The sequence below is a fragment of the Pezoporus wallicus genome, unplaced genomic scaffold, assembly GCF_028554395.1.
Source record: "Pezoporus wallicus isolate ANWC-B61680 ecotype Strahan unplaced genomic scaffold, APGP_CSIRO_Pwel_v1 contig_4309, whole genome shotgun sequence".
NCBI lineage: Eukaryota > Metazoa > Chordata > Aves > Psittaciformes > Psittacidae > Pezoporus > Pezoporus wallicus.
Genome location: NW_026638191.1, coordinates 2374152 through 2390890, shown reverse-complemented (window position 1 = coordinate 2390890; position 16739 = coordinate 2374152). Strand labels below are relative to the sequence as shown.

The following is a 16739-nucleotide window of genomic DNA, read 5'->3' as shown; positions in this document are numbered from 1 at the left end:
ACTTTTCTATATGTATCTGAACTTTTTGCTCCCAAAAGGTGAGGACAGTGAAATTTGCTGCTCATCTGCAGAGCAGATGGTAGCAGTGCCAATTTCTATAGGATCAACTTACATGAACTCTCACATGGAGTATCAGTCCTTTGGAATGAAAGGTTAATTAAATGTCTTGTGCTTGAGTCCTACTTTTTCTAACTATAGTGCTGATTTATTCTCTGCAAATTTGAATACAGCCAACTTGCCTGCAGCACCACTTACAGGTATCTCCATTATCTTTCAGAAGTGTAAGAGTGAGACTGCAGTTCAGCTAGACCTGGATTATTCTATTTTCTAGTGAAACGTAGCCTTCAAGTTTGAAATATTCACATTGCATGAGGCAACCTTGGTCTGGCAGAGGTACTACATAGGCATATTTTGCATCAGCAAAACACTGCAGTAGGAATTAAGGAGAGAATGTGATTAAATCTTTTTGAGTATATTTTTTGGCTTGATAAATGGAGAAGAAAGGCATAGTAGATTTGTGTTCAGTTGTATTTACATAACAGGATAATATAATTCATTTTTTTATATAATCATAGTGCTGGTTCACTGAGGCTTCTGACAAAAGTATAATTGATTAAGTTTTCAGCAATAAGGCTTTGAAAAACCTATGGTAGACTCTCAATGCACTTTCATGGGATTGGGTGTATGGGGACACAGCTGACCAATCTGACCATTTTTCTTCTGGAAATTTTGAGAAGATTTTCCTCTGACATCAACAGAAATGAGAACAAGTTTCTAAATCATAAGTTTTGGTAAAACTCATAATCCATCATAGCCTGCTTGTTTCTAGAGGGAGCTCAGTCTTATGAGAGGTGATGGCTCATCTTCTGTGAGCTGTAAGACGTTTTCGTCTTGCGCTGCATTTTTACTTACCTGTTGAGATTCCCATCTCCAGTGTGCTGAGGGGACCACTACTCTTATGTAAGAATTGCCATTGTTGGCCACCACATTTAACGTAGCCTAAATCGGTGCCTTTTTATTGTGTGATGGTTCAGCAGTTACCTCATAATAGCTGAAAAGTCTGTGCAGTGGGAAGAAGACTACTTTCAGACACAGGCATAGACAGGGCCAGAGGGGAGAGTTTCCCAGGATAAGCTTTTTTGCTACTGATGAGAGAAATCCTTGAATAACCTTATGATCTTGGTGTAAGTCAATACCGTGAGGCTTTGAATTACGAATTCTCAGTAAATCTGTCTTACACTTCTCTACTCTAAATCAATCCCTAATATTTGTGTGGGGTTTTTTCCACTTAATTCAAGATTAGCAGATTTTAAGAGCAAAATGGACTACAGTGAGCCTGTCAGTGAGATCAGTTGGTTTTCATAAGTTAATTCATGAATAAATTTGGAATAACAATTTCTTCAAGAAGGGGAAAAAAAATTATGGTGTCCTGTTGTTCTGGCTTAAGGAAACTAAAGATATGTAGAAAATATAAAAAATATTTCAAATGAAACATTATAAACTTTTGTTCTGAAAACAATTGAAATGAAATTTTAAATTTGTTCATTTCCATTAGTACTTTGAGACAGATAAAAATATGTCTATAAAATATTTGATACTCAGACATAGTAGAGGTCTAAGTTTACATATTGTGTAAAAGAACCTATTGTAAATAACTACAGATCATAGAAGCAACACTTGTCTACCTGTTGCATTTGGCTATGAATACAATTCGCATATTTTCAACCTGAATAATCATTAGAAAAGAATTCATTTTTGGTATTTGGACAAACTATTTTGTTACAGTAGTTATAAAAGGCTCCCTGTTGGCTTTTAAGAAATGGGTTTCTTTTATTATTATTCTTTTAAAAAATAAATGTTGAAAACAAGCAGGTTTTGTTTCAAGACTACTTCGAGTTCTACAGCCATACCTCTTGTTCTTTTCCAAAGAGCCATTACAATAAAAAGAGTTGGAAAGTTAATAACTGAATTATCATTTGGGGATGGATAATGAATCTCTGAATTTAATAAGTATTTGTTGTGGTTTAAACCCAGTCAGCCAGAAATCAGCCACACAGTCTCTCTCTCACTCCCCCCCTTCTTTCCCTACCCCCATTCCCGGAGGGATGGGGAAGAGAGTCAAAAAGAATATAACTCCCATGGGCTGAGATAAGAACAGTCCAGTAACTAAGATATAACACAAATCACTACTGCTACCACCAATAATAGTAATGATAAAGGAAATAACAAGGGAAGAGAATACAACACCTCACCACACACCGACCCCCTCACCCTACCCAGCAGTGTACTCGCCCTTCCGGGTAAATCCCAGTTTACATCCTGGGCATGACATGCTGTGGTATGGAATACCTCTTTGGTCAGTTTGGGTCAGGTGTCCTGTCGTTGTTTCCTCCCTGGCAGAGCATGAGGCTCACAAAGTCCTTGGTCAGAGTAAACATCTGAGCAGCAACTAAAAACATCGGTGTTATCAGCGCGGTTCCCAGGCTGAAAGTCAAAACCACAGCTCTGCACCAGCTACTAAGAAGGAGAAAAAATGACTGCTACTGCTGAACCCAGGACAGTATTGCATTTCTGTCTTGGGATATGCTGTTCCTTTGATAACTTTTTGTATTTCAGAAGTTTCTAACAAAAGTATTCATTTCTTTGTAGGGTAGAGAAGGATGTAGAATATCAACTGTCTTCCTTTCTCTGGCATTTTAGCTACTATCCTGAAAGAGGCACTCATCTCAGAGTAGTGAAATAATAGGTCTATATGGTGTGCACTTCCCTTTTCAGATAAAGAAAACAGATTCATGATTGCAGTTAATAGGTAGTAGTGAAAAATGTTTCCTAAATATTTTGAATTTTAACTAGACTACTGTATCCACCATATTTGCTCCTCACAGCCTGCGTCTTCGTAATCCCCTATTTCATCTGTGATTTAGTTTGTGTGAATGCTGATTAAACACAATTTTTTTATACGGTACTAAGATTTGTATAATCAAAACATGATTTTGCCAAGTAGGAATAGTTTACAAAGGTCAGCTCACACAATCAGAACAGAATCAATCTGAGTTTGATGATCACAGTGCAAGGGCTGAATACTTGAACAGTCTAATACATATTTTGAGAGTTCTCCATAGGTTGAAATTCACAACTTGTAATGAATTAATAAAACGTAGATGGTTTTGAGACAGAAAAGGGGTAAGTCAATTAAACGAATGCTCACAATGTTTGTGTATGGCTGTTCCATTCATAATGTCACCACAATTTATTTAATAATATGTATTTAAGGAAAGACATTTACTAATTTTTCTCCTTTCTTTAGTTGCCATTTTCATATAACGTTGCCTACATCAAAATTGGAGAACCTTGAAAAAAATAAGCAGTCATGAGTTTACTGAATTAACTTACTTAAGAGCAATTGATGTGCAATACATACAGAATTTTAGGTCAGTTAAGAAATTTAGAGAGCAGAATACTTCCTGATAGCCAAATAAGCAATGTGGGTATTTTAGTGTGAGTTTTCTGCTAGAACACCCAACAATTTCTTGTTGGTATTGCATGTTGAAAATTAACACAATAATTAAGCATGTTGTCTTTCTAATTTACATTTAAAGTGTTATCTGATGCTGCTTAGTTGTATCATTAATCCTGTGTAATAAAAGTATAACCCATTTTAATCCAAAAAAATCTGTTAATTATTTTTAAAGTAATATTTTTCCTTGGGGACTTGTGTATTTCAATAACTGAGAAGTCTAGATTCTTAATGGCTACCACTGTTGGAGGCTCAAAAAGGAGAAGCAGAAAAAGAGCAATCCACTAATCCTCTAAACTGAAGAGCTAGAAAAACGTGAGCAAAGTCTATATTCCTAAAAATAGATCAGATTGCTGTCTATGCTAAGAATTTTTCAGATATGTTTGATTCAACTTAGCCCGTGACAAACTTAGGATATCTTAGGCTGTTACAGAGTGCTCTGTGTGTAGGATTATGATTTACAATACTGTTCAGCCAGGGACCTTGGAGCAGAAAGACATGTAGAGTCAGACCACTCTGTATTTTAGCACTGTCAAATTACAATACAATGTAAAACAGAACTGTCGTGTGATCTTGGGGTCTTTCAAACTGTTACTGTCAAAATGATGCTTCATATTTCTGTAAAAGGGAACAATACTTGAGACAGTGGTGGGTAGTATCTGGTTTCCTCCTAGCTGTAAAAGCTTATCACCAGAAACAACTGAATACCATAGTGCAAAAGCTTTTCCAAATCCCAGTGGAAGAAACAGGAGGAAATGGTCCATTCAGTATCAGCCAGCAGCTATGGTATGTTAAAAAAAATAGAGCCATCCAGAAGAATCAAAACAGATGGGTTTGCCATCTCTCAATACCCCTAGTGTGTTTTAGCACCCATACTGTAAAGTGGAGAAACAAATAACAAGACCTACAGCTTGGAAACTCAACAATTGAAATAACTGTAGACAAAGAGAAAATGTTAGTTTGGCAGAGCTCACCTTTTATACTGTGTGGCCATAGTAGGTAGCTGCTAATGTTCTACTACATCTTCCAGACTTCAAGGTGATTTTGAGTAGAAAACAGATCAGGGATTTGGGCTGGTGAACATTTGATATGGCCTGATCTGTTTTCGCCTATTAGTGAGACTTAATGTGATTCCATTCTGACCTATGGTCTAACATAGGTGGGAATACCTCGTGGTTTTTCAGTGTGTTAGTTAAGGTACAAGGCTCTATATCACATTACCTTTAAGGTACTTCCTCTCCAGTTGTACACATTTAGCCATTAAGTGTCCAAACATGCTTTTATCCACAGTAAAGTTTTGACTACCCCTGTTCCCCCTCCCACAATCTTTATTAGAGCCCTGTATGACTTTAAGATAGTAAGAAAAGGGAAATAAACTTGCACTGCCTAATTGGTATCAATGTGAATAATTTTAGAACTCGAACTGTGTCATTCTCTACTGAGTAGTCCCAGGAAAAACTACAAAAGCTGCAGAATCTGTTAAAAAACATTAATTTATTGAGGAGCATTTGCAGAAAATATTGACTGCTCATCTGTGAGGGATAACAAGATTTTCACATGTATTTATTTAAACTATAGACTTCCATGTTTGTGTAATAGGCTGCTTTGCTTGCTTGCTTGGTTGCATACTCTTTTTGCTCTTTTTAATTATTTCTGTTTCTTATGCAAGACTCCTCATCACACCTTCTTTTTGCTCTAAGCACTTTGTTGTTTTTCACAGCTGGTTCTTCAGTGACAGCTTTCTTTGCTGTGTTTTTGGTGCATAAAGAACAAAACATACATTTCAAACTCAGTGACTTTCATTTTAGATTAGGAAACTGAAATACAAAGCAAGAACAAATCTAAAATCTTCATAAGAGAGAAAGCAAAGGATCTATAAGATCTGCAGTTTAAAAATCTCTGTAAAACCTTTCATCTTTAATCCTCTTATAATGCTGTCACTGGCTGACAGACAGGTGGAGAGATTTTTCATTTTATGGCATAGAAAGGACAGATTTGTGATTAAGGCATAGATTGGGTCTCAAAGTATTCTAGTGCAATTTACATCTTTTGATATAAACTTTGTATGGGTGTCGTTCACATTGCCTGTGTCTTTCCTCTTCTCTAATGATAACATTCCTCTGCCTATTGTCATAAGCTAAAAAGTGCCATCTTTTGCACTGGAACCATTAAATTTGCTATAATCTGAAATTTAGGCCTGATAAATTGTTATACAGTAACTCCGGGGATGCAACTATATGTGTACTTGTTGCCTTTGGAATGTCATACTAAGAGCATACTCAGTGTATATCTCCATACACTCACCTGAACTGATACTGAAGAAGGAAAACCTGCAGCACTTTTCAAAGTAATGTACCAAGGGATGTGTCTATGAGCGATGTGAAATTTGCATAGTACAAGCACTAAGCAAATTTCAGTGATGTGAAAAGGATGGGGATATGTTTATATTTCACTGTGTTGCTAACCCTGAACTATAAGCACAAATGAATATTCATCTCTGATGCCACACAGACAGCAGTGGATATTTCAAGGGCAGCTTCAGTAGAATTTGAAATGCATATCTATGTTTTAAAACACTCCTACTGGAAACTCTTATTTCTTATTCATGTTATCGGACATAAAGGCAGTTTACTTTGATGCTCATATTTAGGTTCTTTGGCTTTGTATCTCATCTAACTTCTGTGTTTACTCATCATGAAAACAGGTACTTTTTCAGCTAAAAGTAACGTGCCTTGTTTTATTTTAGTCTCATTTTTGTGCATTGGGAAGATATATGAGCACTGATAGTATTCAGTTTTGTAGATTTACAGGATAAATTAAGTGAAGATTTTAGCAGCAGAAAAAGTGACCACCAATTTGTGATGGTTTGGCAAACAAAACGCACTTTTTCCAACTTAGGAAACTGCAAGTTGGTTTCTAATCACACATTTATATTTAGGGGAGGAGAGCTGTATCTCAAGCTGACTTTTCATTTCATCCTTTCTCTAAAATAGACCCAACTGGAAAATAATCAAGTAAAAGAATGAGGGGGGGATGGGGAGAAGAAGAAAGAGTCTTGAATAAATGTGGCCATTGCATTTACCACTTTTCTGAAGAGTTGAACCATCAGTAGAATTGCTTCCTACCAGCGTGATGCAGTTTACCTGCTTTTTGCTTGCAGATCATGGAAAGCTCTGTGCAGGTATCCAGACTTGCTGCAGGTGCTCTGTCTCCCCAGTTCTTTTGTCATTTTGGTTTAGAAGGTACAGGAACTGAGTTATTGTCACACTGTCCAGTGAGTTTACAATCATTTAATCTCTAAATTCTCCTTCAGAAAAAGAATCTTTTAATTCTCCTTCAGAAAAATTCTCCTTCAGAAGCGTGAGTTATCCTCACACTGTCCAGTCAGTTTACAGCCATTTAATCTTTTATTTCTCCTTCAAAATAGCTATTAGAAATCATTTTTCTGTTTATTATTGCCTACAAATATGCATTTAACTTTTAAAGTGAGCAAACTCGGGTTATGTGAAATAACAATGTCCAGATCAGACGTAGAGTGTGCATCCTTGGTTTCTATGGTAGCTAAAGGAATTTCTTAAAAAGTTGCCTGTGAAATTCAAGGTACAGTTTGTGTTATTAGGTGAGTGTGGTTGCTTAGAGGAGAATTATGGGTTTATCGTTTCTTGAAACAGAAAACTGTTAATTTTATGTAACGGTATTAGTCAATGATTAGGGAATCATTATGGGGTCATAGAGACTAACCCCTGGGGTTTTCACTGCCTGCGAGTGCATTGTTCTGACATGAGAACATACTGACCTGCTAGCAGCCCAAAATTAAGATTGTTAGTTTTATCAGTGTAATAGTAAACTGAATGGATGTAGCTGGACGTGGGCTATAGGTTTTGTAAAGATGAGGTAAAGGTGCTTTTTGGATTAAAAAGAGAAAGGATAATGCAGTGTATCATGTAAGTCATCCCCAACCTGCAAAAAAACCCCAAACCAAATCACTTGAGATGATTAGGGCTACTGCTGTCTGGCGGTGGCATTCATAGTTTTTCCCTCTTTAATGGGAGTAGGCAGTTTGCTAGATGGCTGGAAAATGCAAAGCAATGCTTCACCTACTCTCAGGATATTCCAGGTAGCATGATATTTCACAAAGAATATTTGAGTAATATTTATGAATCTCATAAAACAGAACAGTTTTTACTGCAAAATATGTATTATGATAAAAATGCAGCTTACTGGAAAAGGTGGTATAACCAAATAGTATTTTTAACATTAAGTGGTAGAACGAACACTTTAATGGTGTGAGTGAGACACACAGTAATGAATATTGTTGCCTTTTTAAGCACCTTGATATTTGGGTTTACATAAGGAAATATGGCAAAGAGAGAATGCATCACTGAAGTGATAATTTTGTTCTGTTTATACCTGTCCAGCAGTCTGAGAACATGTAAAGACCCTTGTAACTGTCTCCTGCACTGCTTCTGTTATGCTAATCTGTGTATCTCTGTTGCCATCTATACATCTCTGCCAGTTTGGGTGCAGTCAGCAAAATACCTGAAAGAATGCATTAAGCCACAACCAGCAGCGGTTCTGTAGTTTTGGGGATCATTTTTGCTAACGCATGTTACAATAGTTGTGTGCTGGTGTGGTAGATCTCAGTAGAAATTTCTTCGGTACCTCTAAGCTCATATAAATGGGCATGTGGGATCTTAGGCTAATGGCAAAAATGGACATGTAGGAGGAAATGACTGCATCCTTATCAGTTTAAAGGCCAATTTCCCCTGGTTTTCCAACATATGCTGATGAAATGTCAGTGTTTTCTCTATGAAAGCTCTGGAGAAAATGTGAAAATAGGAATTCTGAAGTTAACATTGATGAATAAGTGATAACTCTCCAAGTTACATGGGGCTTTTTTAGTGTTCTAACTTCTGTCCTTAAGTTCTGATCATCTAAACATACTAAAGAACAGGAAGAAAATAAGATTAATTTAAATATATATGTGTATGTCTAAGGAAAGTTTTAGAGAGAGGATTGATGTCTCTTTCTGAACAAGATAAAACCAGATTAAAATATAGATCTACAGAGCTAGGTACAGATGCTAACTTAGCTTTATGTGGGGATGTATTCATAGATACCTGTGATATAAGTCTTGAATGGTTCTGATTTTTGAACTGTAATATATTTCAAATTATGGGGAAAGAGGAATGTAAACACTTTTAAAGTGTGTTAACTCTTAAAGACGTAACTAGTGAGGTTTTACGTTTATGGGTTCCATATTTCTAGGATACGGTTTTGCTTTAATTTCCTAATTCTTATTAAGCAAAGGGTTTCTTTTGTATTTTAACTCTTTGAAAAGCATATTTTTTCTTGTAACTGATGATAATTGCTGAGCATCCTTATGAAACTGGCTGTTGCTATTCAGAATAAAATGCATTCTGTTCTACGATAGCATGAATGATTTTGATTAGCGTTTTGATTAGTATTTTGCCTGCTACCTACAAATTAAACAGAGCTTTAAAAGTTAATCTGATTTTTGTTGCTAAAACTCATAAACTCATATTTTCCCTTTCTGTTTCAAAATGTTCATTGAACACATTTTCTAAGCAACATCAGAATGTCAATCCATTTATTGCAACTGTGGCAAATTATTCAGGCAGGGTAAAATTATTTAATTGTACTAGTACTCTAAATGACTGAGTACTGTTAAGGATCTAGTGTATGTCTCACAGGATTGGTTCTGAGTGGTCTTAGTTGACCAAGATTAGTTCTCGAAATTAATAGTTTTTTAAATTTCTGAGATTTTTAATAAGAAAAATAAGGAACAGGAACTAAGCTGCCAATAATTTGATAATACTACTTTCCAGTTCTAGGCATTGTTTTTCCCTTAGAAGACAGGGTAAAATAAGGACATTTTGATAGGGAGTATTTTCTCACATTGTACTCTTCCTCTGCACCGCATATGAATTCAGGTGTACTGAGGGTAGCTCCTGTGCCTGAGTGCCGGGAAGAGTGGGAGGGAAAGTAGGAGGAGCACTACAGAATACTTAGCATTTAGCTGGCAAAATCCTCAGAAGAATGTTTGCAATTGTCTCAAATGTGCCTGGGATATGAACTTCAACCTGCTTACATTATCAAAGCCCATGTGTACGTATTTACCACTCAACATTATTATTAGTTCCTCTTTGTAGGTAGGAAAAATAAACTCTGAAGACTAAATTATGTGTTCACATGATGAGCTTGTATCCAGCTCTTCCCCTAGGAAATTTTATCCTTGTGTCTTAAGGTTTGAGATGAATTTTAAGACTTCTCAGAAAGGTCAGTGTTTATCCTTAAATTCACTGTAAAAGACAAAATCACACAAAAAAAAAGTGGATCAAATGATTCTCAAATTTCAGAGATCTTGAGCAGAACTAACCACTTCAATGTTAATGGGCAAGCATCCTGGATTTTTGTTTGCAATAGCTCTAAAATACGCTATTTCAGAGGAGATGTATGCTACCATTTACACTTTGGCAATTTTTGGCCCTGACAGGTGCTATGACTAAAAGGAGCAGCAAGAAGCTAAACAAGAGAGGTGTAGTGTAATTAACAAAAACTTAAGGTTCTTAAGTGTAGAAACCTGTGTCAGTTTATGAGTAACTATTACTAGGCGATAACAGAGTTATTAATAAATTCTCCTGTTTATCATTAATGCTGTACCATTCTAATCATAGTACGTTTCCCACATTAGGCTTTTACGTGTTGCCAGAATTTCTCACTGCATTGGTTTAGGAACACTGGACCAGCAAACATGGGAGTGAAGGCACCAGTAGCACTTGAGCAGTAAATCACAGTAAGGCAATTGGCAGAATATGCTAGTGGAACACACAGCTGCTCACACAAGTTGCAGCACTCTGAATGAGAATTTTCCATGATCTAAATTCCTTTTATGGGCAAGTGAGAAGGCCCCTGAGAGGATTTTGCAAGAAAACTATGATTTTGGTTAAAAGAATCTCATGATTTTTTTTGAGTTTTCTATTCAGTCCTACTTCTAGATGTATTTGGGAATTAGGTTTGTTTCTTTGCATGCAAGGGACAGGGTATGAGGTCAACAACAGCTGGAAGGAGGAACTGCCCTACCTTTGCTTTAAAGTGAATGCTCCAAAGGACAGAAAAGGCTTCCAATGCCTAAAAATGTTATTTTATTGAAACAAAGACTAATGTACTAGAACAAGGTAACTCTTCAAACCGAGATGGTTCTGATCAACTGTGGCAGATCATGCAGAGCAGTTTGAAACTAATATTTCCATGTGTGTTAAGAGTTTGCGAGCTGGTTTCTTTGACACAGTTTTGCTTTCTACTGTACAGATTTTGGATAGATTTGTGATGTGAGCTAATTCTTCCCCATGTAATATGCTCTCAGGGAAACCACCTGTTGTGGAGGATTGGACCTGTTTGACCAACTGCTCTATGGGTCCTAGAGGGGAGCAGAATGCATAGACAGTCACACTCCCTGTTACTCAATCAAGTTGGTAATAGAAACCTAATTTAGGATGTTTCTACCGTAAATTTAAATAAATAAATTATTCTAACAAGAAGTAGAGGTGTAGTTGATATTCTTTGTATTTTAATGCAGAGCTGCTAGATCAGTAGGAAAGCTATCAAATTTGGGTAAATGTTCAGTGAGAACAAAGGAGCTGGCAAAAGGAAAATGCCTTTTTCTACCAGAAATCTCATTGTGGCAGTAAATCAAAGAGCATGCATATAAGTAAAACAAAAATGAGAAGCAGAAAAACCTGTGAAATCTAAATAGAACTGTGATACAGAGTTGCTGAAATTGTTGATCTAGTCTTTCACTTCTAGTCTTAAGGGAAGCCCTGAAAAGAATTGTGAGAATCTGTGAATATGCATTGTTTTGTCAATAGAAACATGCAGACTTTAAGACATGGTAAATTTTATGGTTTTGTTTGGGCTTTTTTCTTTAATAACAATGGCTCTTTAACGAAGTGTTTCTTTAACAGCAAAGTCCCCTTTTGTGCCAAATCTTCTCAAGCAGGTCTGTCTGACTTTCAAGCACTTAATAGCCTCATCTACTATTTTTCTAAGCATCTTGTAAATATATTAGTTGGATAGATGTCTCTATGTGCTTGTGTCTCATTTTAGGAATGAAATGAGAAGTCTTGGTTTGGAGGTGTTTTTTTCCTTCCTGTGGGTATAAGTTAACATCGAGCTTCTCACAGCAAAGTGACTGAACCTGTAGTTAGGCTTATAGCATATACCTGAAAATTCTGAAGAGAATGATGGCTGATTAAACCTCATCAGATATAGATTTCAATATGCCAGTATCAAAAAACATGTGTCTGGTGGGAAGATTGATATTTCTAATGTTTTTCATGCTGGTTGAATTAAATCTATATTAATCTTCTCGTTTCTTATTTTCCCTTTTTTCATTCTGATAATCAGTATGAATTTAATGTGAATCCAAATGAGAAAACCTTATCATATTGTGCCTTTTTTTTCCCTACAAGAAAGAGAACCTTGTTTAATATGTTTTTCTGAACTAATTCAGCATTGTTGAATGAGTTATTCAAATGGTTTGCTGACCTGTAAGCAAAGCCTTTAGTTTATCTGTTATTCAAGATCTTTTAAAGGTCATGAACCTTCTTTTACATATTCAACAGATATGTTTTTCATTGTAAATCTTGACTTTAAAAAGAAAAGCGCAGTAATGTGTAAAGGTAATCTTTTCATCTGCAGGACCCTTCTAAATAAGGAGGGAAAGTGCATTGGCTTTTAATTTTTATAAATGGAATAGTAGGTCTCTCACAGGTATACGAAACTGATATATCTGTGAAGCTTTTCATAAGATTTAATTAAATTCTTTTTGCAGAGGAACTGAAATTTTGTTTGAAGGGCAACACTAAAATGTCAATTTTTCCCCTGGGCTATAATTAAGCTTCATTTAGGTGGGTCCTTCATATTTTTATTTCTTGTGGTCATACTTATTATTGGATTCTGTCTTGGATCCCTTAGCTTAAAATAATGGGCTTTGTTCTTCCAACTGCAGAAGCCCATGAACGATCTTTACTTTCTCTAAATCCTTATCTTAGACCTAGCTATTTAATACCCAGATTTTGGGGTAAGGCAGATAATCTAAAACTATTTTCCCAATTCTTCTTTTTGGTTCCATAAAAAGTAATGCTATCTACTAAAATCTGTGCAGTTAAAAAAGTTTTCTTCACAGGTTTTCTGATTTCACACATTATTCATATTTAACTGAAGGGCTTTGGGGGCGCAGGCAGAAGGAAGTCCAAATATTTGGACTTCTTTTTGTGTTTGCCAATATGTGCTGCTGTGCCTGTGTCATTGAGACTAATACACATAATATATTTGTGTAGTCCATTCAGATTAGATAGATTTATGCAACTGTGGGGAAAATTAGGTAGAAATGAGTGAACTAAAAAAATCGACTTGCCTTTTTTTCCCCTTTTTTTCTTTTCTTTTTTTTTTTTTTTCCTCTGTGTGTGTGTACATATAAGCTGTGCTGGGAACTGCACCCTTAGGAACTTCAGCATTTTGTATTGTGCAAAGGCTTAATTTATTCAATACTGTCTAGTTAAAATATAGTCTTTCTGTGTTTGCCTAACATTGAAAATAAAACTGCTGTAAAGTCACATTATTTTTCTGGATGCTAGCTCTTTATTTACAAACAAGGGGTTGTAAATATTATAACTGTGTAAAGATTTATGAATGCCTTTGGGGGTGTTTTCTTTTGGTATGAGAACATGAGGTGTGTTGCTGGACCTTGTACTAACATAAAAACCCAACCTGGGATAAACTGGGGAAAGAAACCTGATTGGGGATATGAGGGTTGGGGGGCAGCCTTGGCTGAAGTGACTGTGAGATGGTGGAGTTCAGGATCCTGCATGGAGGAAGCAGGGCAATAAGTAAGATTACAACCAGGAGAATTGTAAGCTTCAGGGGAGCTAACTTTGGCCTCTTTAAGGACCTACTTGGACAAATCCCATGAGTCACTGCTCTAGAAGGTAGAGGGGTCCAAGGAGGTTGCTTGATATTCAAACATCACTTCCTCCAGAGATTATGGACTCTTTTTCTCTGGTCTTCATGATCCACCTGGATGTGGGCTTGTGCAACCTGCTTAGGCAGGGGCATTGGACTAGATGACTTGCAAAGATCCTTTCCAACCCCAACCATTCTGTGATTAGGTGAATTGTGCCACTAGTGTATACTTAATAAAACCCTTAATGACCAACTGAACATCCTCGGACATGTCCCAGAGCAGTAATAACTATCTGCAGTGTGAGGAGCTTGAAAACATTTTAGCAAGTCTATTATATCGAGTGAGTTCATTGCCTAGAATGCAACTGAGAGAGTTAATATGTATTATGTGTACATTAATATAACATTTTACATGTGAATATGTCTGTATAGATAGGTTTCTGAGTAGTTTTCTTCTAAATAATATCTCTCATCATATCCAAATGCTGTTTTGCTTGCTGTTTTGCTTGCTGTTTTGTTTGCTGTGGTGGCAGTCTGGCTTTACAATACAAAGGTCATCTTTTAATTCTCTGCTGAATAGCTCATATAATCTCTATTCAGAGGAACACTGTGCTTTTTGGTCAGCACTAGGTTGTACTAAGGTGTCACTGTCTCCCTGGGAATTATGTGTTTCTCCATCAGCTGTCCTTTTGAATCTCATCCATTTTCCACAGGAGGAAATAACAGATCACCAAAATAAGTGTGGCATGAGTGGAGATGTTGGGTAATGACTAACTAGTATTGATTTCCATTACTTGGTGTATGATATATGGTAAGAAAAGGTTTGGGTTTGGTTTGTTGTTTTGTTTTTTTTTTTGTTATTTTTAAAAATAAGATAATCTTCAAAATGGTTTTAGAGATTTAGTCTCCATCTTTGAAAGTTGTGTGAACCATTAAAATGAGACCATGCAGAGGGTTATGAGGATTATAATCACTTATATTTAGGCATCTGATGAACCCAACTAATCAAGCAGTCTAATCCTTGAGGCATGCATTTAACAAACCGATCACGAGAAAACTGGGATTGAGTGCAGCAGTTTTATTGAAAAAGTCCACAGGTGTGTGCAATTCCTTTATTAAAATGTTTTCAAATGCATTGGACAAGGAGCAATTGATGATCAAGAGTTATTCCTTTTTTATACATTTTTATTTCCAAAACTATACAAACATAACATTGGAAAACTTTCCTTTTCCTCCATTTCAGCTATTAATAATACTGTAATGGTAAGTTATATATCTCCCTGTTCAACCTGCAAGCCCACTTTCCTGGAGGTGACACTTTACATCTTTGACAACTAAAAAAAGGTCAGTCATATTTACATGTGCTTAAGGTTGCATAATTGAGCATCATACAGGTTCTGAAAACCAGTGGATAAATGGTTTTCAAGAGTCGCCCTCATGGGTTGGAGGTTTTAAATACACATAAACTGCATACATGTGATTTAGTAGCCAAGACACTCTCTGTTCTTTTTGTTTTCAAGGCTGTCTCTAAACTGTGTGCTAGCCATGGTAAAGGTTTGTTTTAGTAAAGGTACTCACTGAGTGAAAAGCAGCACTGACAACAACTATTGCTGATGAAGGACATGAATGGGCAGAGAACTGTATGTGTATATATAATACAAAATCTAATGTTTCAAAATGAACTTGCAGCTTTCATGTAAAAGTAATGTGTAGAATAAAAGCTATTTCCTGGACGGGATTAGAGAATTTCAAAAAAACAAACCCACAAATATTTATGTAAGGAAAAAAAGTAGAGCTCAACATGGGAAAAGAACAATAGAAGCACATGGATTAAATTCAGAAGCTGATATTGCAATGTATAATTACTGGAAATTCAGTTGAAATATAGCAACATTATCAATGGAAAATGAAGGCTACAGCTGCAGCAGACACATACAGTACATTTTATGAGCTATTATATTGGCCATACAGGTTTGTCTACATGTTATTTATTTGAATCCTTAAGGCTTCTCTAATGTCTTACATGAAAGTGCTGTCTGCTTGGATCTTCCATGCATGAGGGAAGGGGATAATTTTTCAAGGAAAAAAAAAATTGTCCACATTTCAATTACAATAGCACATCCAGAGACACAAAATAAAAGACAAAACTTTATGGTACCTTTATTTCATTTATTTTGGCCCCCAAAAGATGCATGCACTAGAATTTATGTACTACAAGGTATTGAAATATTTACAGCATTGTACATGTGCTCTTAAAGGGATGGCAAATGGAAGGGTTTATTTTTATCTTGGTGGGAGTAGAAGTTTACTTTCCTAGCTTAATACCCACTCAGAGTGAGAGATGACTCTTCCAAAAAGAAAAGCCCATAGAGAATCAAGCTATAGCATAATCTCATAGCCAGTGTTAAGCTGTACAGCATGTTGCCTGGAAATTCTTTTCTCTCAGACTTCTGTCTGAAATATGAGTACCAAGTGATGTTGCCATGTTCCCCTTACCCTGCCTGCTCTGTTTCTCTCTATTCCAGCAGGTATAGCGGTGTATTACCTGTTTATATTATTTTTATTTCAAATTCTTTTGACATGTTGAATGGACATTTAATTCACAATAACCTGGTGGCAGTTTTTGGACAAATGATGTGATTGATATTTACGGGGTTATGGCACTAAAGAATTCAGACCACTATAAAGCGCATCATAAATACTTCAAGTGGATTTAGGAAGCCATCTCTCTAAGAAATTCAGTGAGTAAGGCTCATATCACTGATTTCCTTCTGCTTTTAAAGGTAAAGATATGATACCCAATACACCAGGTTAAACAAGCAGAAGGCAGTTGGGAAGAAGATGCGGGCATAGGAGTCCATTTTGGCAATGCGGATATGTATTCTTCCATGCCTCCATGCTCCTGTTCGACAATCCTCAAAGCAGCAAAAAAAACTGGCACAGTCCTTGCCATCAAGACACTCATACCCGTATTCTTCATCCCTTTCTTGGAGATGTGTAGCATTGTTCATTTGAATAGTAGCTGATCGAGGCCGGATGTCAATTGTAGGTGCCTAAGGTGGAGTAGCAAAAAAAGACAAAGATGGCAGGAGGGAGAGACGTTGTTATTATCACCAGACCAACAGATAGATGGAGACTTATAGTCAACGTGTGAATGATGGTTCTGCATGGAGTACATGGGAGATTGCTGAGGACTTCTAATGGCAGTATTACCTTAAACTCACTAAAACCAGTTGCA

General features: G+C 36.4%; 1 protein-coding gene across 3 annotated transcripts in view; it reads right to left on the bottom strand.

Moving 5' to 3' along the window:
• Positions 1–14564: 14564 nt before the first annotated feature.
• The window catches only part of GABRG2 (gamma-aminobutyric acid type A receptor subunit gamma2), a 66229-nt gene continuing 64054 nt past the window's right edge, over positions 14565–16739 (bottom strand). For 2 of the 3 annotated variants that reach the window (XM_057409870.1, XM_057409871.1), the window contains one exon: positions 14565–16554. In XM_057409870.1, the coding sequence (XP_057265853.1) occupies positions 16279–16554 (276 nt within the window). In that variant the 3' untranslated portion in view covers positions 14565–16278. The remainder of the gene's footprint in view (positions 16555–16739) is intronic. The other variant, XM_057409872.1, reaches the window with a different exon arrangement.